The sequence below is a fragment of the Tachyglossus aculeatus genome, chromosome 4 (assembly GCF_015852505.1).
Source record: "Tachyglossus aculeatus isolate mTacAcu1 chromosome 4, mTacAcu1.pri, whole genome shotgun sequence".
Taxonomy (NCBI): Eukaryota; Metazoa; Chordata; class Mammalia; order Monotremata; family Tachyglossidae; genus Tachyglossus; species Tachyglossus aculeatus.
In genome coordinates, this window is record NC_052069.1 from 112,463,372 (window position 1) to 112,491,343 (window position 27,972).

General features: G+C 43.9%; 1 protein-coding gene across 1 annotated transcript in view; it reads right to left on the reverse strand.

The window, feature by feature from the left end:
* Positions 1-27,972, reverse strand: part of CFAP77 (cilia and flagella associated protein 77) — a 156,236-nt gene that overhangs the window by 59,484 nt on the left and 68,780 nt on the right. The window contains exons 2-3 of the mRNA XM_038745612.1: positions 4,217-4,316; positions 1,609-1,837 (exon numbers count right to left, since the gene is read on the reverse strand). Of these exons, the coding sequence (XP_038601540.1) occupies positions 1,609-1,837; positions 4,217-4,316 (329 nt within the window). The remainder of the gene's footprint in view (positions 1-1,608; positions 1,838-4,216; positions 4,317-27,972) is intronic.

The window sequence follows — 27,972 nt, forward strand, 5'->3', positions numbered from 1 at the left end:
CCTCTTCATAACTCACAGACGATTACTCCTCCCTGCTTCAAAGCCTTATTGAAGGCACATCTCCTCCAAGAGGCCTTCCCTGACTACGCCCTCATTTCCTCTTCTCCCACTCCCTTCTGCATCACCCTGATTTGCTCCCTTTATTCAGCCCCTACCCCTCAGCCCCACAGCAGTTATGTACAAATCCATAATTTATTTATATTAATGTCTGTCTCCCCCTCTAGACTGTAAGCTCACCGTGCGCAGGGACCGTGTCTACCAATTCTGTTTTTTTTAATGGCATTTGTTAAGCGCTTACTATGTGCAATGCACTGTTCTAAACGCTGGGGAGGTTACAAGGTGATCATGTTGTCCCACAGGGGGCTCACAGTCTTAATCCCCATTTTACAGATGAGGTAACTGAGGCACAGAGAAGTCAAGTGACTTGCCCAAAGTCACACAGCTGACAACTGGTGGAGCCAGGCATTGAACCCCTGACCTCTGTTATATTGTAACAAGCGGTTAGTACAGTGCTTTGCACACATTAAGCACTCAATAAATACAATTTATAGGTTGATTTTGAAAACAGCACGAGTGTCCTCCCTATTCCTAAGCATATCTAAATAGCACTTACTCAAACTTTTGCTTGCTAGAGGATTAATAGCCTACTGACCTCTACAGCCTACTGACCTGAATGTGACTTGACTTTTCCAGGATATGAGTGATGACACTTCAGAAGAAATTCATTTGCATAAAAACCTCCAAGGACATTTTTGGTATGTATTATTATTATTATTTATGTTAATAATAATAACATTTGTTAGATGCTCACTATGTTTCAAGTGCTGTGGTAAATACAAAAAAACTACCGTCAGACACGGTCCATTCATTCAAAAGTTCTCTGTCCCAAGAACTCCGTGAGAAAACCTTAATCTGATGAACTCTTTTGAAATAAGTCTCTCCCAAATGTGACTTTGCAATAATAAACTTCTTTTAAACAAAAATCTCTCCAAAATGATTATTTTACATTTACTAGTCCTAGTAACAGAGAAGCAGTGTGGCCTAGTGGATGGAGCCAGGCCTGGGAATCAGAGGACCTGGGTTCTAATCCTGGTTCTATCACTTGTCTGTTGTGTGACCTTGGACAAGTCACTTCACTTCTCTGTGCTTCAGTTACTTCATCTGTAAAATGGAGATTAAGATACAAGCCACGTGTGGAACCTGGACTGTGTCCAGCCTGATTATCTTGTATCTACCCCAGGGCTTAGTACAGTGCCTGGTACATAGTAAGCTCTTATCAAAATACTATAAAAAAAAACCCTCACTGGGCAATTTAGTTGACTTAAAAAAAAATCTCCATTCAAAACACAGCCGTGTACTTAAAAGAGCTCCCAAACTGGCCTCCAGTGCAGATATCACTGAATCCCTCCACACGTTCTGAAATATTTAGTGTGGGGGAGAACTTTGAGTAAGAGGGATTCACACTTTCCTCAAGTCAGTAAGAAAGCCCATCGGGCCCAGCCTTGGAGAGTCTGAGATCAGTTTCCCTCGGTTCGCTCCTGTGTCCTTGAAGTCACACTTTGAAGCCCTGGAAGGGAGAGAGGAGGCTGAAGCCTAGGGCACCCTTACCGTGCCCGAATGCCATAGGTTGCATCTGGAGGGACGGGCGGGGGTTCCTTCTGGAAATGCCTCTCATCCTTTTTGCTGCAGCGGATGTCGTTGACATGACGGAACAGGTACTGCTCTCGGGCCGTCACCAGGCCGGCGTTGACAGCCTTGCAGTTCATACTGATATAATTCCGGGGCAGTTCACCCTGGGTGGGTGGAGCGGATTTCATAGCGTGCCAGTGCCCGATCGCTGAGGGTAGAGAAGGAGGGAAACAGGAGGGAAGTCAGGATGCTCTGATCAGTGGAATCAGCTGCCACCTGCTGTCAGCTCACGAAGAAGAAATGTCACTTTGGGGAAATCCAGTCCCCTGTTACCCTGCAGGCACTTGTACCAAGTCGACCCACCAAGCATTCCTTTTTTTACGGTATTGGTTAAGCACTTACTATATGTCAAACACTGGTAATAATAATAATAACTGTGGTATTTGTTAAGCACTTACTATGTTCCAGGCATTGTACAAAGCTCTGGAGTGGATACAAGGAAATCGGGTTGGACATAGTCTTCATCCCACATGGAGCTCACAGTCTTAATCCCCACTTAATAGATGAGGTAAATGAAGCACAGAGAAGTGAAGTGATTTGCCCAAGGCTACACAGCAGACAAGTGGCAGAGCCAGAATTAGAACCCACAACCTTCTAACTCCCAGGCCCGTGCTCTATCCACTATGCTGCTTCCCTACTTCTAAGCACTGGTGTAGATACAAGATCATTAGGTTGGACATAGTTCCTGTTCTGCGTCCCACATGGGGCTCACAGTCTAAACAGGGGGGAGAACAGAAGAACTGAGGCATAGAGAAGTTAAGTGACTTGCCCAAAGGGTACAGAGCAAACATTTGGCGGAGATGGGTTTAGAACCTGGCCTTCTGACTCTGGGGCCTATGATCTTTCGACTAGGCCATGCTGCTTCTCAAAATACAATCTTAAAAATATAGCCAGCTCCTGGAGAAGGGAGTGGAAGGGGCAGGAAATTGGGGTTGGATGGAGAGTAGCAAAATGAACCACTTTCATCCAAAATCTGAGGGAGCAGAATTCAGAGCCATGACAGGAAAAAGTCCTCCTAAGACAATCTTTTCCTTGAGGAGCCAAGTAAGTTTTGTGCTCCTGAAAAAAGAAATTGGAGGAAAAAAACCATCCACTTGGATTTATTATGGGTAGTATTGACAGTACTGCTAATAATAACTATAGTATTTTTTGGTGCTTACTCTGTGCCAAGCCTTGGGCTAAGCAATGGGGTAGAGACCAGAAAATCAGATCAGAGTCTCTGTACTATATGGAGCTCAAAATCTAAGAAGTAGGAGAGGTAGTTTTCTGATTCCCAATATATAAATGGGGAAGCTGAAACCCAGAGAGGCAATGAGGCGTGAAGTGGCAAATGAAGTGGCAAATACTAGATCATACAGCAGTGGCAAAGGCAGATTAGACTGTATGCTCACTGTGGGCAGGAAACATGTCTACCAACTCTGCCTTATTGTACTCTCCCAAGTCAGAAGGTAATGGGTTCTGCCAGTTGTCTGCTGTGTGACCATAGGCAAGTCACTTCACTTTTCTGTGCCTCAGTTAAATCATCTGTAAAATGGGGATTGAGACTGTGAGGCCCATGTGGGAAAAGGACTGTGTCCAACCTGCTTTGCTTCTATCCATCCCAGTGCTTAATAAAGTGCCTGGCACAAACTAAGCACTTAACTAATACCACAGTTATTATACTACAGCTTTGAACTACAATTCCTAAAGATTGTGAACTCCATGTGGGATAAGGACTGTGCCTCACCTGATTATCTACCCCAGCACTGAACTATTATTATTATTATTATTATTCAGACTGATAGTAACTGTGCAGTTCTGTAAGAGTCTGTCTCTTGGTTTGCATTTACCTCTTGCTTAGCCCTGCCCACTGGTGCCCTTTTGGTTCAACCTGGAAAGTAGGTAGAAAAAGAAATTGATGGGGAGGATTCAAATCAACAGTTCAGTGGGCTTCACTTTTGCAAATTAGGCAATTTGGCTCGACTTCCTGGCATTGGTGATGGGCAATGCATCAGGGCCTTTAGGCTGAGCAAAGGGACTAGAAAAAACTTGAAGCTTCCAACTTGTGGTAGAATGCATTGCCACATAGCTAGGTATTCATCGCATCAACCACTCTTTCCCCTCCTCCTTTCTTCTCTATAACTTTGAATGTAAAGATGAAACTTACCTAGCCTCAAAAATTTGGTACTAGACTGCTCTTCCAGTGGGAGATATTCAGGGAGTAAATTAAATGAAACTAGCATTTTTTCCACTCACTCACCATAAATTGTTAGTCAACTTGGGCTAGGAGGAAGACTCTTTGAAAGGTTTATTTCCCCCTCAGTAATTCAGGTCCTGAATTATGACCATCTTCTTTTCCATTAATGAGATAGGCTCCATCCATTAGCTGGTGGTATTTATTGAACACTTATTGAGCACTTACTGAGCACAGTGTGAGTTTAATACTCCATGGCAGTTTAAGTGGATTTAACTGGGCATGGCTTACTTATACCCACTCCTCAAGCATTCTCCTGGTCTATGGTATTTTCTCTTGCAGTGTCCTACTTACCTTCGGGGACTCCTCCATCCAACCCATGGATATATAATCCATAGGAAAAATTACATCCAGGCAGACTGCTGCTTCTTTCTCGAGTCTTCCCAAGTTCTGGCTACAAAAGGAAGCAGCGGGAGAAAAGGTAAAGAGTTTTGAAAGTAGTGCCTTAAAGGGGAGGGAGAGTCACTAATATAAATGAAGACATGGCACCTTGAATCCTGAAAATTCTGGGTAAACAGGCAAGAGAAAGTTATGCAGTGGAGTTGGGGTGGGGGCACTCATAATGTAGTGAATTGAGGGAAAAATGGAAAGAACATTTCACTGCTTTGTGACTCTTTTCTCCAAGGAACTCCTTATTACCCATTGGAAGAGCAAGAGTTGAACTTCAGGATTAGAACTCAGAACACCCCCTCCCATGTTCCCCCTTTCCCCCTGCCCGTCCCCCTTCCCCCGCCCTCCCACTGCATTGTGTGCCTAATTTTTGGAGTCTAGCTGCTTTTCTATTCCACCTCAATTTCTGCATTTAGGGATCTCCTTTTAGTGTCAGCTCTTCAAGGGCAGGAGTCCTGTCTCTTACAAGATTTATTCTTTTTTCCTAGGAGCTAGTTTGCTTTGGGTGCTGAATACGTATTTATGAAAGATGGAATTTGGGTTAATTTAACAATGGGAGGACTCTTTGAAGGGTTATTAATCTTGGAAGATTTCCATCTGCTCCATAAACAGAGCATGAGGAAGTGGTTTTAAATTGTAGAAGGAAGGGCCCTAGGGTGGAACTAGAAGTAGGTGTCTTAGGGTCCTTTGGAGGTTCTGGGTGGGTGGGGGGGGGGCTCTATTTTGGAGAAGACAGTGGTCATCCTAGAATAACCACAGAGCAGAATGAGTTGATCGTGGTTGTTATAAAATCCTGGATTAGGAAGTTGAGGGTGGTTTTGGACACACCTTTTGAAAATAGGCTAATCACCTGCCTGCTGCCTTCGTGGAGGTTGAGAAATAGACTATTTGACCTGAAGGTCTCCCTGTCAGGCTGAAAACACTGTGATTTTTGCTTGTTCTGTCCCTGTCAGGCTGAAGACACTGCGACCTTTGCTTGTTCTGGGGTCTTGATAAATTCCAGAATCTATGAACCACATAATCGTGATAAAAACTCTAAAACCACATTGGCGACCACATCTCTGGTTCAGCATGGGCTCTGCTGTTCTGGTTTGTTTTGAATTCATTCCACATTACTCACTACCACACTAAGACAAGGCATTTTCCTTCTCATTTGGTTATGAAAATTACCCACTGTCTCCTGTGTCTGCAGGAAGTTAATTAAATGTGGCGCAGTTGGAGACCTATCTTCACCCTTGGGGCTAGAGGGAGTTGGGGAAGGGAGGTGTTTGCATCTGGTAGCATCTCTAAATGGGAGGCAGACTAGATTTATGTGCATTTTAGAAGGGGGAAAAGACAGAGCTCATGGACCAAGGTAGTTCTTGATGTGCCCATCTTTAGTCTGGTTTGTACCTTGCCCACACAGTAGAAAAAACAGAGGGATGTTAGCACGTCCCATAAATGGGATGCGGGAGTTAGTTGAACTTTTTTCTAAGGCAGAAAAGAGATGAGATAATCAAGCAATCAAGTATTTATAGAGCGTTTTCTGAGTGCAGAGCACTGTATTAGGTGCTTAGAAGTGTACAACAGTTGATAAACACATTCCCTGCTCACAAAGAGCTTACAATCCAGAGGAGGAGACAGACGTTCATATAAATGAATAAATTATGGATAAGGACATAAGTGCTGAGGGAGAGGTGAATAAAAGGAGCAAATCTTGATGACACAGAAGGGAGTAGGAGGAGAGGAATTGAGGGCTTAGTTGGGGAAGGCCTCTTGGAGGAGATGGGCCTTCAACAGGGCTTTGCAGGTGAGGAGAGTAGTTGGATATGAAGAGGGAGGGCTTTTTTAGCCAGAGGCAGCACGTGGGTAAGAGGTCGATGGTGAAATAGACGAGATCAAGGTATAGCGAGTAAGTTGACACTAGAGGAGCAAAGTGTGTAGGCTGGGTTGGTAGTAGGAGAGCAGCAAGGTGAGGTAAGTGGGGGAAAGGTGGCTGAGTGTTTTAAAGCCGATAACATGGAGTTTTTGTTTGATGCAGAGGTGGATGGGCAATCTCTGAGGTTCTTGACGAGTGGGGAAACATGCACTGAACGTTTCTGTAGAAAAATGATCCAAGCAGCAAGATGAAGTATGGACTGGAGTGGGGAGAGAAAGGAGTTGGGGTGAGGTCAAGCAGGGAGGCTGATTCAGTAACCAAGGCGAGGTAGGATAGGTGCTTGGATTAACATTGTAGCAGTTTGGATGGAGAGGAAAGCAGTGAGACAGATTCTCAGTGCTTCATAGATATTGACTATCACAGGTGGATTTATAACTGGGGCAAAAAGGCTAGAATATGTGATTGGTTCTAATCCCAACTCCATCACTTAAGTGCTTACTATGTGCAAAGCACTGTTCTAAGCGCTGGGGAAGTTACAAGGTGATCAGGTTGTCCCACAGGGGGCTCACAGTCTTAATCCCTATTTTACAGATGAGATAACTGAAGCCCAGAGAAGTGAAGTGATTTGCCCAAAGTCACACAGCTGACAATTGGCAGAGCTGGGGTTTGAACCCATGACTTCTGACTCCAAAGCCCGGGCTTTCCACTGAGCCATGCTGCTTTTATTAGGAGGCCTTCCCAGACTGAGCCCCCTCCTCTCCCCCTCCTCCCCCTCTCCATCCCCCCCGCCTTCCCATCCTCACAGTACCTGTATATATGTATAAATGTTTGTACGTATTTATTACTCTATTTATTTATTTATTTATTTTACTTGTACATATCTATTCTATTTAGTTTATTTTGTTAATTTGTTTTGTTTTGTTCTCTGTCTCCCCCTTCTAGACTGTGAGCCCACTGTTGGGTAGGGACCGTCTCTATATGTTGCTAACTTGTACTTCCCAAGCGCTTAGTACAGTGTTCTGCACACAGTAAGCGTTCAATAAATACTATTGATTGATTGATTAAATATGATTGATTGATTGATTCTGTGTGACCTTGGGTAAGTCACTTCACTTCTCTGTGCCTCAGTTAACTCATCAGTAAAATGGGGACTGAGGTTGTGAGCCCCATGTGGGATAAGAACTGTGTCCAACCTGATTACCTTGTATCCACCCCAGTACTTGGAACAGTCCTTAGCACCTAGAAAGCACTTAACAAATGCTATACCAAATACCATGTACTCTACTATGTTTTGGGGCAAGCAGACTGTTCTGTGACATCCACACACAAGGGCACACCCGCTGGATGTTTCTTATGACAATAGTATATTGAGGTAATTGCAGGTGAAGTTTCTTTGTATCTTAAAAGCATGATGCAATCAAGAGTTTTGTCAGTAACGTAATAATAATAATAATAATAATGGCATTTATTAAGCGCTTACTACGTGCAAAGCACTGTTCTAAGCACTGGGGAGGTTACAAGGTGATCAGATTGTCCCACGGGGGGCTCACAGTCTTCATCCCATTTTACAGATGAGGGAACTGAGGCCGAGAGAAGTGAAGCGACTTGCCCAAAGTCACACAGCTGACAATTGGCAGAGCCGGCATTTGAACCCATGACCTCTGACTCCAAAGCCCGGGCTCCTGCCACTGAGCCATGCTGCTGCTTCTTCTGCTTCTTCTCTGCATTCTCCATAATGTTGAGAAGCAGTGTGGCCTGTGGGAACAGCACAGGCCTAGGAGTCAGAGGACCTGGGTTCTAATTCCAGCTCTGTCACTTTCCTGCTGTGTGACCCTGGGCCAGTGATTTAACTGCTCTGTACCTCAGTGCCCTCATTTGCAAAATGGGGATTCAGTACCAGTTCTCCCTCTGACTTGGATTTGGAGCCCCCATGTGGGACCTGATGAACTTCTATCTACCCCAGAGCAGTGTTTGGTACAGAGTAAGCACTTCACACATACCACCATTATTATTATTATTTATGTGATCTCTTTTTTACAACTAAGAAAACTGGGGCATAGGAAGGTGACAGGTATTTCATGTCCAAGGTCATGAACTAAAAGGTATTTTAATAATAATAATAATGATGGCGTTTATTAAGCACTTACTATGTGCAAAACACTGTTCTAAGCACTGGGGAGGTTACAAAGTGATCAGGTTGTCCCACGGGGGGCTCACAGTCTTAATCCCCTTTTACAGATGAGATAACTGAGGCCCAGGGAAGTTAAGTAATAATAATAATGATGGCATTTATTAAGCACTTACTATGTGCAAAACACTGTTCTAAGCGCTGGGGAGGTTACAAGGTGATCAGGTTGTCCCACGGGGGGCTCACAGTCTTAATCCCCATTTTACAGATGAGGTAACTGAGGCACAGAGAAGTTAAGTGACTTGCCCAAAATCACACAGCTGACAATTGGTGGAGCTGGGATTTGAACCCCTAACTTCTGACTCCAAAGCCTGTGCTCTTTCCACTGAGCCACACTGCTTCTCTAATGCATTTTAATGCACTGTCTTATATTTTCCTCAGAACATTTTACCAGGAAGCTGCAGTGTGCAGTGGCTTTTTAAGTAAATCATGCAGTAAGAGCAGTGTCATGTCATGTTATGTCACAAACTCAACAAGCCAATAAATATTACCTGGCTTTCCTGACTTCCCTGAATCACCTGTTAGCAGGAAATGAAGCCCTAACATCATCAATCATGTTTACTTTTGATCTAAAGATGAAGTTTGTTGATGCCGGGGTCTTATTTTCACTCTCCAGTAGGAGCATGGCCTAGTGGAAATAACACGGGCCTGGGAGTTCAATGACCTGGGTTCTAATCCCGGCTCTGACACATGCCTGCTTTAGGATCTTGGGTAAATCACTTAACTTCTCTGTGCCTCAGTCTCCCTCCTCCTTTGATGGTGAGCCCCATGTAGGTCAGGGACTGTGCCTGACCTGATCATCTTGTATCTACTTCAATGCTTAGCCCAGTGCTTGGCACATAGTAAGTGCTTAACAAATACCACAATTATTATTATTCTCCTTGCTTGTCCTTTCTTCCTTCCTTCCCAGGCCCCAGCAGCTCCATAGCAACCTCAAGGCTACAGCGTTTCAGTCTCTTCCCTGCACCTAAACCCTCATTCTTTCCTTTTTCTGATATCCTTGTTCACTGACATCATTTTTGCATATACACGAGGCTGTTTTTACACAGCAAGACTCTAAAAGTATTCCTAATATGTGACTGATACCATGAAAGAATAAAAGCTAACACTGGACACATTGGAAAAACCCATAGAGCTCAGACTGCCTGACATGAAATAACATGACATACTTTTGCTGCCTCAGCCTAAGTCAAATAAACATAAAAAGTAATAATGATTATGCTATGTAAGTGCTTACTATGTAGAACACTGTTCTAAGCACTGAACAGACATTATACTAAAATAAATAGACATTCTATCATGTTACATGTCCATTTTTAGATATCTGGTTGGTCAGATATTGAATGCTCTATATGCCCATACCTCTACCAGAGAGCTTCCTAACAGTCTAAAAGAACTCCAGAGTAGAAATGAGGCCTGTAAACACTGTGGCTGAAGAAGACATTTCCTATGAGTTTGTGAGGAAAGTCAGGAGCTTGAAAAACATTTTTATCTATTACTTTCAGTGGAGGGAAAGGGCTGAGAGAAATGGAAGAAAATATCATCACCCTCTTTTTTGGCTGATGAGATTAGCCACCATCTTTATTCACTTATTTTTTTTTATCTATTTCATTGTCTGTTTCCCCCATTAGACTGTAAGCTTCTTGTAGGCAGGGAATATGACGACCAACTCTGTAGTATTGAACTCTCCCAAGTGTTTAGTACAGTGCTCTGTACACTGTAAATGCTCAATAAATAATAATAATAATGGCATTTATTGAGTGCTTACTATGTGCAAAACACTGTTCTAAGCACTGGGGAGGTTACAAAGTGATCAGGTTGTCCCACGGGGGGCTCACAGTTTTAATCCCCATTTTACAGATGAGGTAACTGAGTCCCAGAGAAGTTAAGTGACTTGCCCAAAGTCACACAGCTGACAAGTGGGGAGCTGAGATTTGAACCCATGACCTCTGATTCCAAAGCCCGTGCTCTTTCCACTGAGCCATGCTGCTTCTCTGTCCCGTTGATTGATTGATTTGATTAATCTCTGTGCCAGAGCCAGACACTGAACTCCTGGGCCTTCTTCCCATTTTTAGACTCTGGTCCCTTGTGTGTTATTTAGCCTGTTTTCTGATCACCTTTAATTAATGAGCAGGGTTGAACTATAAAAACAGATCGCTGATTTCCAGAGCAGCATACTCAACCCAGTAGAAACCTGTTTTTCTGAGCCAAGTGACCAAGAGGTCTCCAGGCACAGATGACACTTTTTCAAAGCCTATCGGATCATAAGTTTCCTTCAGCTTGGCTTGTGAGCCTTTCATTGAAAAGTTGTGCCCTCTTTCAAAATGAGGGATTCGCCCCATGAAAGGGCCTCTCCTTCTCTGTAAGGCTGACGCAGGACGGTTGCTAATCCCCGGGAGGCTGAATTAAAGGGACCGAAGGAAAAAGAAAAGGAGAAAATCTTTGACTGGTGTTCATGACTTGGCTAAGAGAAATACCCCACAGGACGGATTTTTATTTAGTTTTAAAATTAACTCCCTTTCTCTCCTCCGTGTGTATCGCAGCTTTGCAGGACTCTCTGGGATTAACTGACCTCAGTTCACTCTTTTATTTTAGAAGTTCAATCTCCATGGTGAATTCACTCAGTCTGGGTGGCTTGAAGCCGTATTGGCCCTTGTGGGGGCTGGGGAGTGAGGGCCTGGAGGGAGGAGCAATCGCTGGTTTCATTATAGCTCATGTGAGGCCAGGTTCAACCTTCAGTTAGAAGCAAGTTCAAACGATGTGATTTCCCCGCTCTCATGGGTTCACCCCGCTTTTAGGCCGTTTCAGTAGAGAGACATCCCCTCCAGGGAGCTTCTCAGCCACTGCCCTTCCCTTGCCTGAAAAATGAACTCTGAGGGCAGATTCCCCAGTCTGGGTAGTTGTGGAAAAGGAATGGCTAGTCTCCATAATGGTATAGCTGGACTGCTTGTAGTTAGAAAAAAAAAACATGTTCGGACTCCAGAGTGGGTATTATCTGCTCCCCATGAGGGTGTATGACGGGCAGGATGCAGAATGAGTGAGTGGGGTCCCTGAACTATGGCAAGAGTAGGTAAGTCACTTCACTTCTCTAAGCCTCAGTTGCCTCATCTATAAAATGGGGATTAAGACTGTTAGAGCCCCATGTGGGACAGGGACTGTGTCCAACCTGCTTAACTTGTATCTACCCCGGTGCTTAAAACAGTGCTTGGCACATAGTAAGCACTTAACAAGTACCATAGCATTATTATTAGTAATTATTATTACTATCATTTGAAACGTTTGCAAGTTCCTGAATCCATGATGACTCCCAGGGCTCTTGGGGTCCTCCTCCACTGGACACCACAATGCCTCCCCAGGGTCCCACACTGGCTCTCCTCTGCCTTCCTGAGGAAACTCCATCCCAACCTGCCTCCCATCATCCTGGCAGGATGGAGAAAAATGGCCACAGTCAGGTGCCGCCCCCACAAAACCTCAGGAGCGGTCGCTGTGGCCGCAGTTATGACTATGGACTCTGAACTGCGAAGAGCCTGAAATTCCGCTCCTTGAGCCACAGTACCCTACTGAGCCATGTTTTTATTTTGTGTTATCTTTACTTTTGCCCGGTGTTTTGTTTCATCTCTCCTTATGGTCTGTTCCCACTCCCCTCTTCCCACTATATACTCTTAGATCATAAACCTTCCAAGGACCAGAGACTGTGTCTAAAGTGCCTAATGTGTATTCTTTCCCAGCGCTTAGTACAGTACTCAGTACATAGTAAGCACTTAAAAAATATTATTACTACTATAATAATAATATAATAATAATGGTATTTATTAAGCACTTACTATGTGCAAAGCACTGTACTACATAAGGAAACATTTATTGCTCAGGAAGTTTGTAAGAAAAGCAGCATGGCTCAGTGGAAACAGCATGGGTTTGGGAGTCAAAGGTCATGGATTCTAATCCCAGCTCCGCCACTTGTCAGGTGTGTGACTTTGGGCAAGTCACTTAACTTCTCTGTGCCTCAATTGCCTCATCTGTAAAATGGGGATTAAGACTGTGAGCCCCATGTGGGACAACCTGATTACCTTGTAACCCCCCCAGCACTTCGAACAGTGCTTGGCACATAGTAAGCACTTAACTAATGTTATCATTATTATTATTATTGTTATTATTAAGCTATTAGAACAGGGTATTAGATATTAGATATTCAAACAAGGTACCAAGGGGGATTGAGGAACCTCCTTTCTGAAAGAGCTTTTGAAGTAAATACCTATTTTGGGGGGTGGGGACACCTTACAGTGGAGAAATTTCCCAGTACTTGATGGGATCTAACTGGCCCTTAAACGTTTTGTGGAAAACTGGGTCTCTCAGACACCATCTCAAGCTTGTATTTTCGCCTCTTTCTGCTTGGAGATTGGGAGAGCGGGGAGAAGATAGTTCTACTGCACGTCCCAGAATGCTGATGGACCTAAACTGGTCAGGGACCAAATGAGGCAGTTCAAACCTTTAAAGTAAGAGGAGTTGAGGATCTTTGTAAAATCGATTGAGCGATTCCTAACTTTTCTAAAATTGTTCGAGGCAACCTACCAAAATCCAGGACTACCTCAGTTGCTCCAGGACGTATGCTCAGTCTAATCCTACAGTCTTTTATCTTGCCTCCTAGTGTCACAGAAACTGCCTGTCAGTCAAAGAGGAGTCTAGGAGCTGGGCTGGTGTCTTGGTAGGGAGAGTCATCTTTAGCCATTCCTCTGATTCCTTATGGCTCTGTCTGGAATACACAGGCTGAGTGGAGCAGCGGGGTAATTATCTACAACTGGGGAAAAAACTGGCTCTCTGGCCCAAATTGTCCAGTATGCCAATCAGATCCGCAGGATCATTGTTGAAGTGTCCATTTTATAGACTCGGCCTCTGCCCTTTTGGCCTAGTTCTCTCTGTCCTCTCTGAAACACCACCCTTGTGTATAGTACACACCCTAGAGGGCCAAGCTCAAGATGTACAGTGTAACACATTCTAAGAAGTGACAAACAAGCCTTCATGGCTGCTCCTTTCCTGGTATTTATAGGTTTGGGCCCAGAATGTTATTATGGATTTTTTAGATTAGTTGCCATTGATACGCAAAGGGAATTCGGGTTCGATGGTATTTTTCAACCGCTTTCCATAGCAACCTATCCTGGTCTTTCTGAAACAGATGGGGCAGGTCACAAATTACAGTTCCAATAACAGCCCCCAACCATAACCATCTTACGCTGACAGCTCAGGACAGATTAGATCAACAACATGGATACAAATCCATTAAAAAATAAAGCATTGAGTGCAGGGCGGTCATAGGCTAGCAAACAGTAGAGAGAGGAGGAGGGGTGTGGAATCTGTTTTCGGCCTGGCCACTGACTCACAAACTGATGGCAAACACCTCAGGTCCCTGGTGCCTCCCTTTCTCCCCCTGTGAAATGGGCACAGAACATTCTAACCAAACCAGACCTATAGAAAAGTAAGAGCCTAGAAACGAAAGGAGAGGAAAGGTGACCGGAATGGGCTACCCGCATTATACATTACTACCAAGCCCTTTGCTTCCCTAACTGCTGGCAGAAGCGAGCCTGTGGTGGAGAAGCCTAGAAAGAGCATGGTCCTGGGAGTCAGATGTCCTGGGTTCTAATGCTGGCTCCACCACTTGTCTGCTGTGTGACCTTGGGTAAGTCATTCAACTTCTCAGAGCCTCAGTTACCTCATCTGAAAAATGGGGACTGAGAAGACTGTGAGCCCCATGTGGGACTTGGACTGTGTCCAACACGATCATCATCATCATCATCAATCGTATTTATTGAGCGCTTACTGTGTGCAGAGCACTGTACTAAGCGCTTGGGAAGTACAAGTTGGCAACATATAGAGACAGTCCCTACCCAATAGTGGGCTCACAGTCTAAAAGGGGGAGACAGAGAACAAAACCAAACATACTAACAAAATAAAATAAATAGAATAGATATGTACAAGTAAAATAAATAAATAAATAAATAGAGTAATAAATATGTACAAACATATATACATATATACAGGTGCTGTGGGGAAGGGAAGGAGGTAAGATGCGGGGGATGGAGATGGATTAGCTTGGATCTACCCCAGGGCTTTGTATGGTGCTTGGCACATAGAAAGAGCTCAACAAATATCATTAAAAAGAATATATTTACATGTACGTGCATGTGTGTGTACAGTCAGTCAATTATATTTAATGACCACTTACTCTGTGCAGAGTACTGTTTGGGAGAGTACAATATAACAATAAACAGACACATTCCCTGCCCACAACGAGCTTACAGGCAAGACGGATAAACTTACATATGTATATATGTATATATGTATATGTGTATATATTCCTTTAATGGTATTTATTAAGTGCTTCCTATGTGCCAGGCACGGTTTTACATATGTATATCTACTCAGTAGGTAGGAAGCAGAATTAGTTGGGTTGGTGGGGTAGGTGTGGAAAGGTGAGCTAATCACCCCAATAAACTGGGGTGGTTCTCCTGAAGGGTTTGGGTGTTGAGCACACAGAGTAAGTTTAACACTTCAGAAGAAGGTCCATCTTCTTTAAGCACATGGCAGTGGTGTTCACAGTGACCAACCCTGATGCACCCTCTGCCCACTGCTCTCATCTCCATGAGGCTGCAGTACTGGGTAGGTATAGTCCAGTAGAGTCAGGAAAAGGAGTAATGGCAGAAGCAGAGATGTGTGGGTGTTCTTTGGAGCAGAAGAGGGGCCAGCTGGCCTAGAAGCAGCAGCAGAAGCAGTGTGGCTTAGTGGGTAGAGCACAGGCCTGGAAATGAGAAGGACCTGGGTTCTAATCCCAGTTCCAGCACATGTTTGCTGGGTGACCTTGGGCAAATCACTTCAATTCTCCATGCCTCAGTTACTACTCTGTAAAAAAAAAAAAAAAGGTGATTAAGAATATGAGCCCAGTGTGGGACAGGGGCAGTGTCCAACTTGATTAACTTGTATCTACTTATATCTATTTGCATTTAATGTTAACCTTGTCACTGTACCTCGATCACGTCTATCTCACCACCGACCTCTCACCCACATCCTACCTCTGGCCTGGAATGCCCTACTTCCTCATATCAGACATAATTGCTCTCCCTACTTTAAAACCTTATTGAAGGCACATCTCCTCCAAGAAGCCTTCCCTGACTAAGCCCTTCTCTCCTCTTCTCCCACTCCTTTCTGCGCTGCTCTTACTTGCTCCTTCATTCATCTCCCTCCCATCCCCACAGCACAAATCAATCAATCAATCAATCAATCGTATTTATTGAGCACTTACTGTGTACAGAGCACTGTACTAAGCGCTTGGGAAGTACAAGTTGGCAACATATAGAGACAGTCCCTACCCAACAGTGGGCTCACAGTCTAGAAGGCAAATGTATATATCTGCAATTTATTTATTTAATCTATTTATTTATATTAAAGTCTGTCTCCCCCTCTAGACTGTGAGCTCATTGTAGGCAGGAATATATCTCTCCCTAGCACTTAGTACAGTAAGTGCTCAATAAATACAATTGAATGAATGAATACCCCAGCGCTTAGAACACTACTTGACACATAGTAAGCACTTAACAATACCATAATTATTATTATTATTGTTGTTATTAGAAGCCTATTAGATATACTCCACCCTTGGTCTGCCACTTTAATCTGGCCCTGCAAATCCAAGGGGAGTCACAATTCCAGCTTGAATGCCTCAACTCCTTCTTCTCTCTGCACGCAGCAGGTACAATTGGCATATCTCTTTTAGGGGACATGCGACCAGCAGAGAGAGACCCCAGGCTGGCAAGAACAGAATAGCTCAGGCCTGCAATACATCTTAAATCCACAGAATAATGGGCACACATTCTACCTGAAAACCCAACTCTTCCGGTGAAATATTCTTTATGAGAGTCAAGAGCTATCAATAAGAATGCAGAGAAATGACATCATTTTTCACTCTGCTAGATACAGTGGTGACTGGTTGTTCTCAGTCTCCCTAGGGAGAGAATAAAAAGGAAGTGCAGTAGGAGGGATTTAAGGAAGAAGAAAAACTGCCTGACTGTGAACATTGGTAGACAAAATAATTTGTTCTCGAGGGAGATAGTAAAATTTCCTTTCCTGGCATTCTTTGAAAACAAGACACCCCCTCTGTTTGGGGTGATTAGGTGTATCCCTGCCTGAAGGCAGAAGCATGGGCTAAATGACCTCTAAAAGTCTCTTTCATTATGAAGAGCCAACAAATTTCTAATTTTCTAAGAAAGGTTCTCGGTACTTTTAGAAACCATCATGAATTTTACTGTGGGACTGAATAAAGGATATGGGAAGCTGTGTTAAAACATTGCCAGCTCATTTGAATCACTCGTCATCAAATGATTAGATGTGCTGCTTACTGCTTGAGCAAAAACTCTCTAACTTGGTCATGACCCACCTACCCACAGTCCCTCTAAACCCTACCTCTTTTCAGATTTCCTCTGTCATAAAGCTACTTGGCTAGAATACAGATCTGGATGACAGCTGTCCCCATCAGCAGACAGCTTCATTAAACCTCATTAAGATGTCATCTCTCTGTATTATTGCCCAACTCCTGGTTCTAATTAAAACCACCTCTCTAGGGATTCCAGGTGTTCCCAATTTTCTCCGGGCACCTCTCACAAGTTTATCTCCCCTCACCACCTAGTGAGGAAAACCAGGTGTCGGAAATATTGTCTATCAGACCTAGTCACAAAAGGCAGCACCAGCTTTCTGGAAACTGGATGTGTCCTAGTCACGCTGGGGAGATTGTGGGTGTTCTGGACCTGGTGAGGAGAGGGAATATGGACTAACTCAGGTTGTAAGTGACTCTTGCATGGGGCTGGAACTAAGCCAGAGCTGGCTGGAACTTGGCTTCGCTCTAAGAAAGAGCCTTGGTATGGCTGTTCAAAAGCAGCAGGGGAGATGTGATAGCAGTGGGGGACAATGGTACTGACAATGGGGAGTACTTTCCCTTCTCATGTGGGGCCGGACAGAAGCACCATCTCTTTGACTTTACTCCACCATGGGGACCGTATGCCTGATTGGCTGATTGGCCACTTGTCTAGTTGTACCATCAAAGAAAGTTGGAGGAGAACCAAAAAGATAGTAATGACAACGTTGGTATCTGTTAAACACTTTGTGTCAAGCACTGTTCTAAGCGCTGGGGTAGATACAAGCTAAATAGGTTGGACACAGGCCCTGTCCCACAGGGGCCTCACAGTCCTAACCCCCATCTTACAGAAGAGGTAACTGAGGCCAGAGAAGTGAAGTGACTTGCCCAAGGTCACCCAGCAGACAATTGGTGGAGGTGGCATTAGAACCCAGGTCCTTCTACCAGGCCTGTGCCCAATCCACTAGGCCATTCTGCTTCCCTAAAGATTTGAGTGGGTAGAGTTCACAGTTCACACCCCAGGTACAGGCTGAGCTTCCCCTTGCCCCCCTTCTCTCTTTCATCCCCTGTATGGAACAGGGACTCTGTCAATCAGTGTATTTGAGTGCAGAACACTGTACTGAGCGCTTGGGATAGTCCACTAGAATTGGTAGACACAAACTCTGCCCCAAACTCTGCCCTTAGAGTTTACAGTCTAGTGAGAGTGACTGACATTAAAATAAAGTACAGATAGGGGAAGTATCCAACCTAATTAACTTATATCTACCCCTGTGAGCTCACTGTGGCCAGGGAATGTGTCTGTTCATTGTTGTATTGTGCTCTCCCAAGCACTTAGTACAGTGTTCTGCATGAAGTAAGTGCTCAATAAACGTGATTGAATGAATGCTTAGCTGGTGCTTGGTACACAGCCAGTGCTTAACAAATACCATTTAAAAAAATCACTGGGGGCAGAGAATGTGTCTGTTACATGGTACTCTCCCAAGCATTTAGTACAGTGCTCTGGATACGGTAAGTGCTCAATAAATACAACTGACTGACTGTGGCTGCCACCCACTTCCCCACCTCACTCACTATTTGTATCACTGTTGTCCTTCTCCTCCAACCTCACCTCTTTGGTTGCTGCCACTACTGTTCTGGTTAGAATTGTTTTTATTATCTCAGCACTACTCTTGCAGGTACACTGGCTGCTGTGATTACCTAGAACTGAGAGATGGCTAATGCCTTAGGGCACAGTAATTTCTATTTAGCGCCATAGCTCCATAATATGAGCCATATATGATGGGAGCCGTGACCAGGTGAGCCACCACAGTGTTGGGGAGGAGACAATGTGACAAAATGGCATGGGAGGTACCCAATCAGGTTTGTCAGATACCACCTCTCCCCCTTCTCACCTACCCCTCTTTCCTTCCCCAAACTTCCTGGCCCTCTCTCTCCCTGGCGCTATGCCACTAAATGTTGGATGATTGGTCAAAACCTTATGTGCACTCAGAAGTTTATAATAATAAATAATAATGATGGCATTTATTAAGTGCTTACTATGTGCAAAGCACTGTTCTAAACGTTGGGGAGGTTACAAGGTGATCAGGTTGTCCCACGGAAGGGGCACTCACAGTCTTCATCCCCATTTTCCAGATGAGGGAACTGAGGCCCAGAGAAGTGAAGTGACTTGCCCAAAGTCACACAGCTGACAAGTGGTGGAGCTGGGATTTGAACCTATGACCTCTGACTCCAAAGGCCGGGCTCTTTCCACTGAGCCACGCTGCTTCTCAACCAGCATATAATAACCAGCATCCTGGACGCAATAATACATTAGCGTGTGTGTGTGTGTGTGTGTGTGTGTGTGTATACACTCCTATCCCTGTAATTAAGGACAAATAATTTATGAGGCCACGCATTGTTGATTAGTTTACCTCATTCCGGGAAGTTCGTCCACCGTGAGTGAATGCAATCCACTTTCCTAACCCGAATTGGTGCTCTACCTGAGTAAATAGACGTGTGGTGATTTCCAAGGCTCTGAGAGTTTACAGTTGGGATCAAAGTAATGGGAAGCTGGGGACCTGAGTTCTCTTAAGCTTAACTCTCCCACTGTCTCGGTGGCGAAGAGACTGCTTCACCTCGCTGAAAAGCAGGAGTAGGTCTGATCTGGGTAGTGTTTGCTAAGCAACTGGAGACCCTGGGTTCACCCAGCCTTTCCATAAATGCATAGTGGTACACCAAGTTGAGTTACTGCACTTTAGATTCTAAGTAAATATTTGAATATACATATAGACATGCGTGCGTTGGCACCCACCAAACCATTATGTGCCCGCAATGTATAATTATTGGAAAACCACTTAAGGTTTTTGAATGAAAAGCACACTATAAATGCAAATTTTTATCATTATTAGCATAGTGGACATTTATTTATTTCCACAGTAAGGACCTCAGATAAACATCACAAGACTTCCATGGAATCAGAGGATTCTGGTAGCATTTTATTAATGATGTGTATATATCTATAATTCTATTTATTTTGATGGTATTGATGCCTGTCTACTTGTTTCGTTGTCTGTCTCCCCCTTCTAGACTGTGAGCCCGTTGTTGGGTAGGAATTGTCTCTATCTGTTGCCGAATCATACTTTCCAAGTGCTTAGTACAGTGCTCTGCACACAGTAAGCACTCCATAAATACGATTGAATGAATGAATGAATCTTAAGGGACAAATTTTTCTAACATGTTTTTCCATCATTGTTATTTTGCTACTATTTGGCATAAGTGGTAGTAAAACAGTTTAGCACATGGATACGCTTTTCACCCAACAGACTGAGGATGATTTGTGGTTAGTGCAAGCATTTAAAAAAACAGATCCTACCCCCTCCATTTCCTTCCGAAGACTTAATCCGAGAAAGGGACAAGCGAATTGACTGAGAGTGGATATACAGATCAAGAGAGGGAAGTCATTCTGGGTTATGGCGTGGTAGACAGAGGACAAGCTTGGGAGTCAGAAGATCATGGGTTCTAATCCCCACTCCTCCCTGTGTGAGCTTGGGCAAGTCGCTTCACTTCTCTGTGCCTCAGTTACCTCATCTGTAAAACGGGGGTCGAGGTTGTGAGCCCCATGTTAGCCATGGACTGTGTCCAGCACTATTTGCTCGTATCCACCCCTGCACTTAGTACAGTACCTAGCACATTGTAAACACTTAACAAATACCACAAATATTACGATTCTTATCCTCCATCCTGCTTCTTGACCAAGTGTTTCCCTGGAGGGGCTCTAGAAATTCTCTCCAGGCCCAGAAGCGATCAGGAAAGGCCATTTCCACTCCCTGAGGTTCCGATGACCATCGGAAATCAGAAACCTAGTGCCCACATGCCTGGTTCTTATCCCTCAGCCCCCCAATCCTCCCCCGCCACCATCACCTTCTGTTCCACTTTTCATCGCCCTCCCTTGTACAGTAAAACCTCCCGTCACGCTGCCGGTGCTATTATTATTGCTGATTTATGGCTCTTGCCGCTTGAAGTGATTGTAGCCACAACGCCTGGCATCTTCCCCCTCCGCTTCCCCTATCCCCCTCCCCCCCCGCCCCCCGCGACAGCTTGAAATCAAGTCCTTCATTTGCATTTACATGATCTCGCTGTGCAGCTTATGAGATCGAGAGATTTATTTGCTACTTAGCTTGATGTTTGATTACACTCTGAGAAGGCGGTGAGCTACAAAGTGCAGGGATGCATCAGGGTTGAGCTCCCGTAGGCCCCTGGGGGACGGTAACTCCGCTTCGGGTTTAGGTAGATGAGGGAGGAACGTGCGGCATTTTGAAGGAAGCAAATGGCAGGAAGTGGGAAGAGGCAAAATACTGGGATCCGGTTAATAAATAAGTAATCAAATAAACGAACAATGGGTGAGAGACAAAAAAAGGAGCAAATTCTGTTTGCCTTTGAGGGGTAGCTTAATGCCCTGGAGAGCAAACTCTTTAAATTATTCTTTGAGGGCAGGGATCATGTCTACCAACTCTATTATACTGTATTCCCCCACGAAAGGGTTAGTACAGTGCTCTGTGCACAGTAAGCGCTCAATAAATACTACTGATTGAGCAAGAAGTGGCGTGGCCAGTGGCAAGAGCACTGTTTTGGGAATCAGAGGATGTGGGTTTAATCCCGGCTCTGCCACTTGTCTGCTGTGTGACCTTGGGCAAGACACTTAATTTATCTGGGCCTCAGTTCCCTCATCTGTAAAATGGGGGTGAAGACTGTGAGCCCCATGTGGGACAGGGACTGTGTCCAACCTAATTACCTTCTATCTACCCCAGTGCTTAGAAGAGTGTGTAATGCATAGTAAGCGCTTAACAAATACTGTAATGATTATAATAATAATAATTATTATTATTCCTTGGGGCCTTGGCTGCTTTGTATCCCAGGCACTGGTAAGTCCCTGCTCATGTAAACCTGGTGGGCCTTATTTGGGTCTCATGTCTCCTCCTTAGTGGTCACCGGGTTGGCTGTCCTGGCTTCTCTACACTGGGGAAACCAGTATAAGTTCCCATATTTGACCTCTTGGGAAGAGGGCCTGCAGGCTCTGGGACTCAAGACAGCCAAATATACTGACTATGTTTTGAGGGGTCATTGGTCCTGTATTTACAAAACTATCAGGTGGGTCCTTTTGCAAATCAGAAGCAGTGCGACCTGGGTTCTAATCCCGGCTCTGCCACTTGTCTGCTATGTGATCTTGGGTGAGTCACTTCACTTTTCTGTGCCTCAGTTTCCTTTTCTGTAAAATCGGGATAAAGACTGTGAGCCCTGTGTGGGACATGGACTCTGTCCAGCCCGATTAGCTTGTATCTACCCCAGCACTTAAAACAGTGCCTGGCACACAGTAAGCACATAACATGTACCACAGTTATTTCTATTAATAAATCAGGCTTTGGGAAAGTCTTTTTTATTAAAAATTGAAATGTGTTCCACAGCACCAGTGCTGTACTTCTTCAAGCTGCTGATGCTTTCTGCTGCCATCCTTGCTCTCACTCTCTGACATTACTGCATCATAGTTATGACAGTGGTAAAGGGGGCCGGAGAAAGAATCAGTCAATCAGTTGTATTTATTGAGCACTTACCGTGTGCAGAGGACTGTACTAAGTACTACTGAACGTCTTGCAGGCTAGACAACTTTGAGGAGGGTTGATGGAGTCTGTGGACCCTGCCCCCTAACTCTGGGGGCCCCTGTTGAATCTCTGCTGAGTTTACCCTCTGGTTTCCTGCCGAGGATTAAATAATCCAACTAAGAAGGTATTTTAATTCTTCACATCAAATTATCAATCCCTGGGTTCACACAGATTTACAAAATCAATCTGGAGGCTTTGTTAGGCCCATTAGAGGATCTCAATTTATAGCCAGAAAAACAGACATAGTGGGATGAATACTATTTGTTACGCTCTTACTATGTGCCAGACATTGGGGTAGATACAAGATAATCATGTCAGATGTTGTCCCTGTCCCACATAGGGCTCCCAGTATAAATAGTAGAGAGAACTGTATTGAATCCCTGTTTTACAGGTGAGAAGACTGAGGCCCAGAGAAGTTAAATCACTTGCCCAAGGTCACACAGCAGGCAATAAATATGATCGACTGAAATTCTAGGGATCTTCCAGAAGGTCTTCCTGTTGTTCATGGTACTGCCATCATTTGGCATCAACATTCAAGTGGGAAAGAAGTTGAATTTAAATACTCAGGAAAAGGGGTGAATGGAAAAAGTGACACCCTTTGTTTGGGATGGAACATAAAACCATCCTTAAAAAGAATGAAGTGACAGCCCACAGGGCAATCAACATTGTACTGAGAACAGGGGACCCACTTACAAACTTCATTCATTCAATTGTATTTATTGAGCGCTTACTGTGTACGGAGCACTGTACTAAGTGCTTGGGAGAGTACAATATAACAATAAACAGACACACTCCCTGCCCACATTGAGCTTACTGACACCTAATCTCTGTTCTCAAAGAATTTATAGTACTAGAGGTCAGTCAAATATGCAAACAATAGACATGTGCCCTTCTCATGGATATAATAATAACAATAATGGCATTTAAGTGCTTACTATGTGCCAGGCACTATACTAAGCGCTGGGGTGGATACAAGCAAATCAGGTTGGATACAGTCCCTGTCTCAAGTGGAGCTCACAGTCTCAATCCCCATTTTACAGCTGAGGTAACTGAGGAATAGAGAAGTTAAGTGACTTCTCCCAGGTCACACAGCAGATGAGACAAGCACACAGCAGATATATACTTTGATTCCTAAAATAATCAATAAGGAGGAGCTGAGGGCAGGAGTGCAGTAAAGATTATACAAGGTGGGAAAAGACTAGAGGGTTTAATCAGAGGAAACTTTCTGGAAGGGGTAGCTCAGTGCTGCATTGAAAAGGAGGCCTCCTCCCCATCCCCCGGGCCCTACCTCCTTCCCCTCCCCACAGCACCTGTATATATGTTTGTACAGATTTATTACTCTATTTATTTTACTTGTACATATTTACTATTCTATTTATTTTGTTTAAGATGTGCATCTAACTTTACTTCTATTTATTCTGATGACTTGACACCTGTCCACATGTTTTGTTTTGTTGTCTGTCTCCCCCTTCTAGAGTGCGAACCTGCTGTTAGGCAGGGACCGTCTCCATATGTTGCCAACTTGTATTTCCCAAGCACTTAGTACAGTGCTCTGCACACAGTAAGTGTTCAATAAATACAATTGAATGAATGAATAGGTTTCACGTACGAGGGATGCTTTGGGCAAAGGCATACGAAAAAATGATACTCATTGTTCAGTTGATCAGGTCAGCCGAAGAGGGTCAGAATTCGCAGACCATGAAGTTCGTAGACTGGGGATGAAGCTCCGAAAAAGAAAAAGGCAGAGGATGATCTATGTACTTCTCAAAACTTAAAACAGAAATCAAAGCAGCATTGAACTGTTTTAAGTTTTGACAGCTGCAGGAATCATTCTCTTTGGTTACTTTATTTATGTTTTCATTTTCTTTTTAGTTGCATTGAAAATCACATCAGGTAATAGGGAAGAAAAATGTTCAGTGTGTTATTTTCCCCGATAAACCCTTGTTCCTTCCAGGGAGCAGATGAAAACACCAGCTCCAATGACTTCTGTTTTGATGTATATTTCATACCACCTCATTGATTGTAAGTTTTATTTCCATGTCAATAAAAAAGTTATATTGTAAGAAATGAAAAGGAGTTTAACACAAAATGGCAGCTGAGCCATTAGCATAGAAGGAAGGGGAGCAAGTGATGTAATCCCAAAATGAAGCCTCAGCATTTGGGTGAGGAGAGATGGAGGAGGGTTACTGGGCTGGGTGAGGGGGTTCTTTGCCTTCCTTATAGAGTGATGCTGGGTTCATTCCAGGTTGGGTAGGGACCGTCTCTATATGTTGCCAACTTGTACTTCCCAAGCGCTTAGTACAGTGCTCTGCACACAGTAAGCGCTCAATAAATACGATTGAATGAATGAATGACTGTTTTTAAATGAACAAATCATTGTGGAGAGTTGGGGCATCTCTCCAGGTTATTCAGACCAACACTCTGTGACTGAGGAAAAGGTGGTTTGGGATAATAATAATAATAATAATAATAGCATTTATTAAGCACTTACTATGTGCAAAGCACTGTTCTAAGCGTTGGAGAGGTTACAAGGTGATCAGGTTGTTCCACGCAGGGTTCACAGTCTTAATCCCCATTTTACAGATGAGGTAACTGAGGCCCAGAGAAGTTACGTGACTTGCCCAAAGTCACACAGCTGACAATTGGCGGAGCCGGGATTTGAACCCATGACCTCTGACTCCAAAGCCTGTGCTCTTTCCACTGGGCCCCGCTGCTTCTTGACACATCTGAATTACTGGGATCTGAATTATTCGGGTTGGGAAATTCTCACTTGTACAGAAAGGCCATGGAGATGGCCAAAGCAAGACAGCTTTGAGACCCATTTTTACAGCTCAGGTTGCCTGCGGAGATGTCGCTCAAGCTTGTTGACAGTGACTTGATTCCTTAAGTGGCTAATCAATCGTATTTATTGAGTACTTACAGTATGCAGAGCATTGTACTAAGCGCTTGGGAGACTACAGTGTAACAGAATTGGAGGGCACGATCCTTGCCTGTTGTTAGATCTTAGTCCTGTTCTTAGAGGCAGTATAGGATTTAACTTGCTTAGCCCAGGACCAAACGCTTAGTACAGTGCTCGGCAACATAGTAGGTGCTCAATAAATATTACTGACCAATTGACCATATGCTTAAATATAGCTAATCGATATTGTCTAGGCAGGCAATGTGTCTGTTTATTGTCATATTGTACTCTCCCAATTGCTTAGTACAGTGCTCTGCACACAGTAAGTACTCAATAAATACGATTGGATGAATAAATCATTATGGTAATAATACTCATGATACTTGTTAAGCACTTACTATGTGCCAAGCACTGTTCTAGTGCTGGTGTATATACAGGTTATTGGTTGGACATAGGCCCTGTCCCACGTGGTACTACCATTCTTAATCCCCATTTTACAGTTGAGGGAACCGAGGCCCAGAGAAGTGAAATGACTTGCCCAAGGTCACACAGCAGACATGTGGTGAAGTCAGAATTAGAACCCAGAACCTTCTGAATCCCAGGCCCATACTCTATCCACTAGGCCATGCTGCTTCTGAATAAATGAAAGGATGCTCTTGAAGGCAACCTTGGATCTGACCCCTCCCTTATCTCAGTTTCCCCCAGCTTTAAACCAGAGACTGGCAAACTGTAGATCAAAGGGAAAGTAGAGCTGATTACTTCCTAGAGCAAAAGGTGGCAGAGAGATATTAACTGGGAAAGAGAGGGATGTACTATAAGTGATTTAATGGGAAATTTCTTAGGTGGAATGGGACTGCGTAACCAAGCTAAAGATTTCAAATATATAGTATAATTGCTCCAGGTGAGATCTGTTTGTACTTAGCTTTTCATCTTGAAAATTACCTAGCTCTATGCTGCTACTACAGTTAATCACTAAAGAATAAAGAAAAGGGGGATAGCCATTATTGTAAAAGACTCCAGTGGTGATCTTGATCCAACTTATAAAATAGATTTGTCGCAACTGAATAATTATTCCCTCCTCTGCACAAAATCACGAATGTGAGTCATACTTGGGATCTGAAGTGAATGCTCACAGACTGGTATAGACCTGCCTATAATTACCAAAATAGAAAAAGAACAGCATTTTGTAATGAATGACAAGCCACTAGGCGGAAATCTAATTTGGTCTAATTAAGCAGCCTTTTGTGAGGATTTGTCTTTAGATGAAAAGAGGGAGCCAAAGAGATCTAAATGCAAATGAACTCCAGCATTTTGGTTTTAAAGGGCCAGCCAGATATGAAAGTATTTATATCAAGCATTTTCCTTCTTCTTCATTAGATTAGCAGCCTTTTCGTTGCTGCTTCTATCCCACGTCCCACCCAGCCCTGCAGGAATTTTCATGTTATTTATGCCCTGCTTCTTCTATCCCTCCAGAATGGTAACCTTCTTGTGGGCCAGAGACGTATCTACCCACTTCATCCATTCATTCACTCATTCAACTGTATTTATCGAACACTTACTTTGTGCAGAGCACTGTACTAAGCACTTGGGAGAGTACAATATAACAATAAACAGACACATTCCCTGCCCACAACGAGCTCTGTTGTATTGTTCTCTCCCAAGCTATTACCGCAGTGCTCTGCACACATTAAGAGTTCAATAGATACCACTGATTGATTCTGGGGATGCCTTTTCAGGACCTCATTTGTAATGAAAGAGGTGCTGGGTTCAAACAATGATGTAAACCTAAATCTTGAGTTATAGTGACTTTGAAACTCAGAAGTGATAGAGCTAAAAACTGCTGCCTGGGAATGCAGAGCTAAACCCCAGCAAGCCCCAACACAAATGAAGCTGGGAAAATTTTATTTTACTAGACTATGGGATTGCAGGCTTGGTTATTGAGAGAAAGTTATCCTATACACTGTAAAATTCCACAGGGCTCAGCCTACCTATCCCCAGCATTGACAGTATCACCATGGTAATTCATTTAGTTAAAATGAGCCCATTTGGTGAAGTCTGGCTCTGAGGGGGACTGGTTTAAATGGTCCATCCTATATTCAGCTGTCATCCTCAACATCCTGACCAGATGTGATGATGACGATGATGATGATGGTATTTGCTAAGCACTTACTATGTGTCAAACACCATTCTAAGTGCTGGGGTAGATACAAGTTAATTAATAATAATAATAATAATAATGGCATTTGTTAAGTGCTTACTATGTGCCAAGCACTGTTCTAAATGCTGGGGGGATACAGGGTAATGAGGTTGTCCCACATGGGGCTCACAGTCTTAATCCCCATTTTACAGATGAGGTAACTGAGGCACAGAGAAGTTAAGTGACTTGCCCAAAGTCACACAGCTGAGAAGTGGCAGAGCCAGGCCGGGACTAGAACCAAGGTCCTTCTGATTCCCGGACCCATGCGCTACCCACTAGGCCATGCGCCTCACCGAATTAAGCTTATCTCCATTCCACCAAAGATAGTCCTCATTCCCTTTTAAAAGCAAAGTCTAACCAAAGTAGAAATGACGAACAATTGCCCTTCCATCTCATTCAAACTGCCTATGGAAACAAGGTCAGGGTGATCTGCTGATCTTCTCTTTCCAAAACCTTAAGAGTGTGAGGTTGGTCATGTGCACTGATG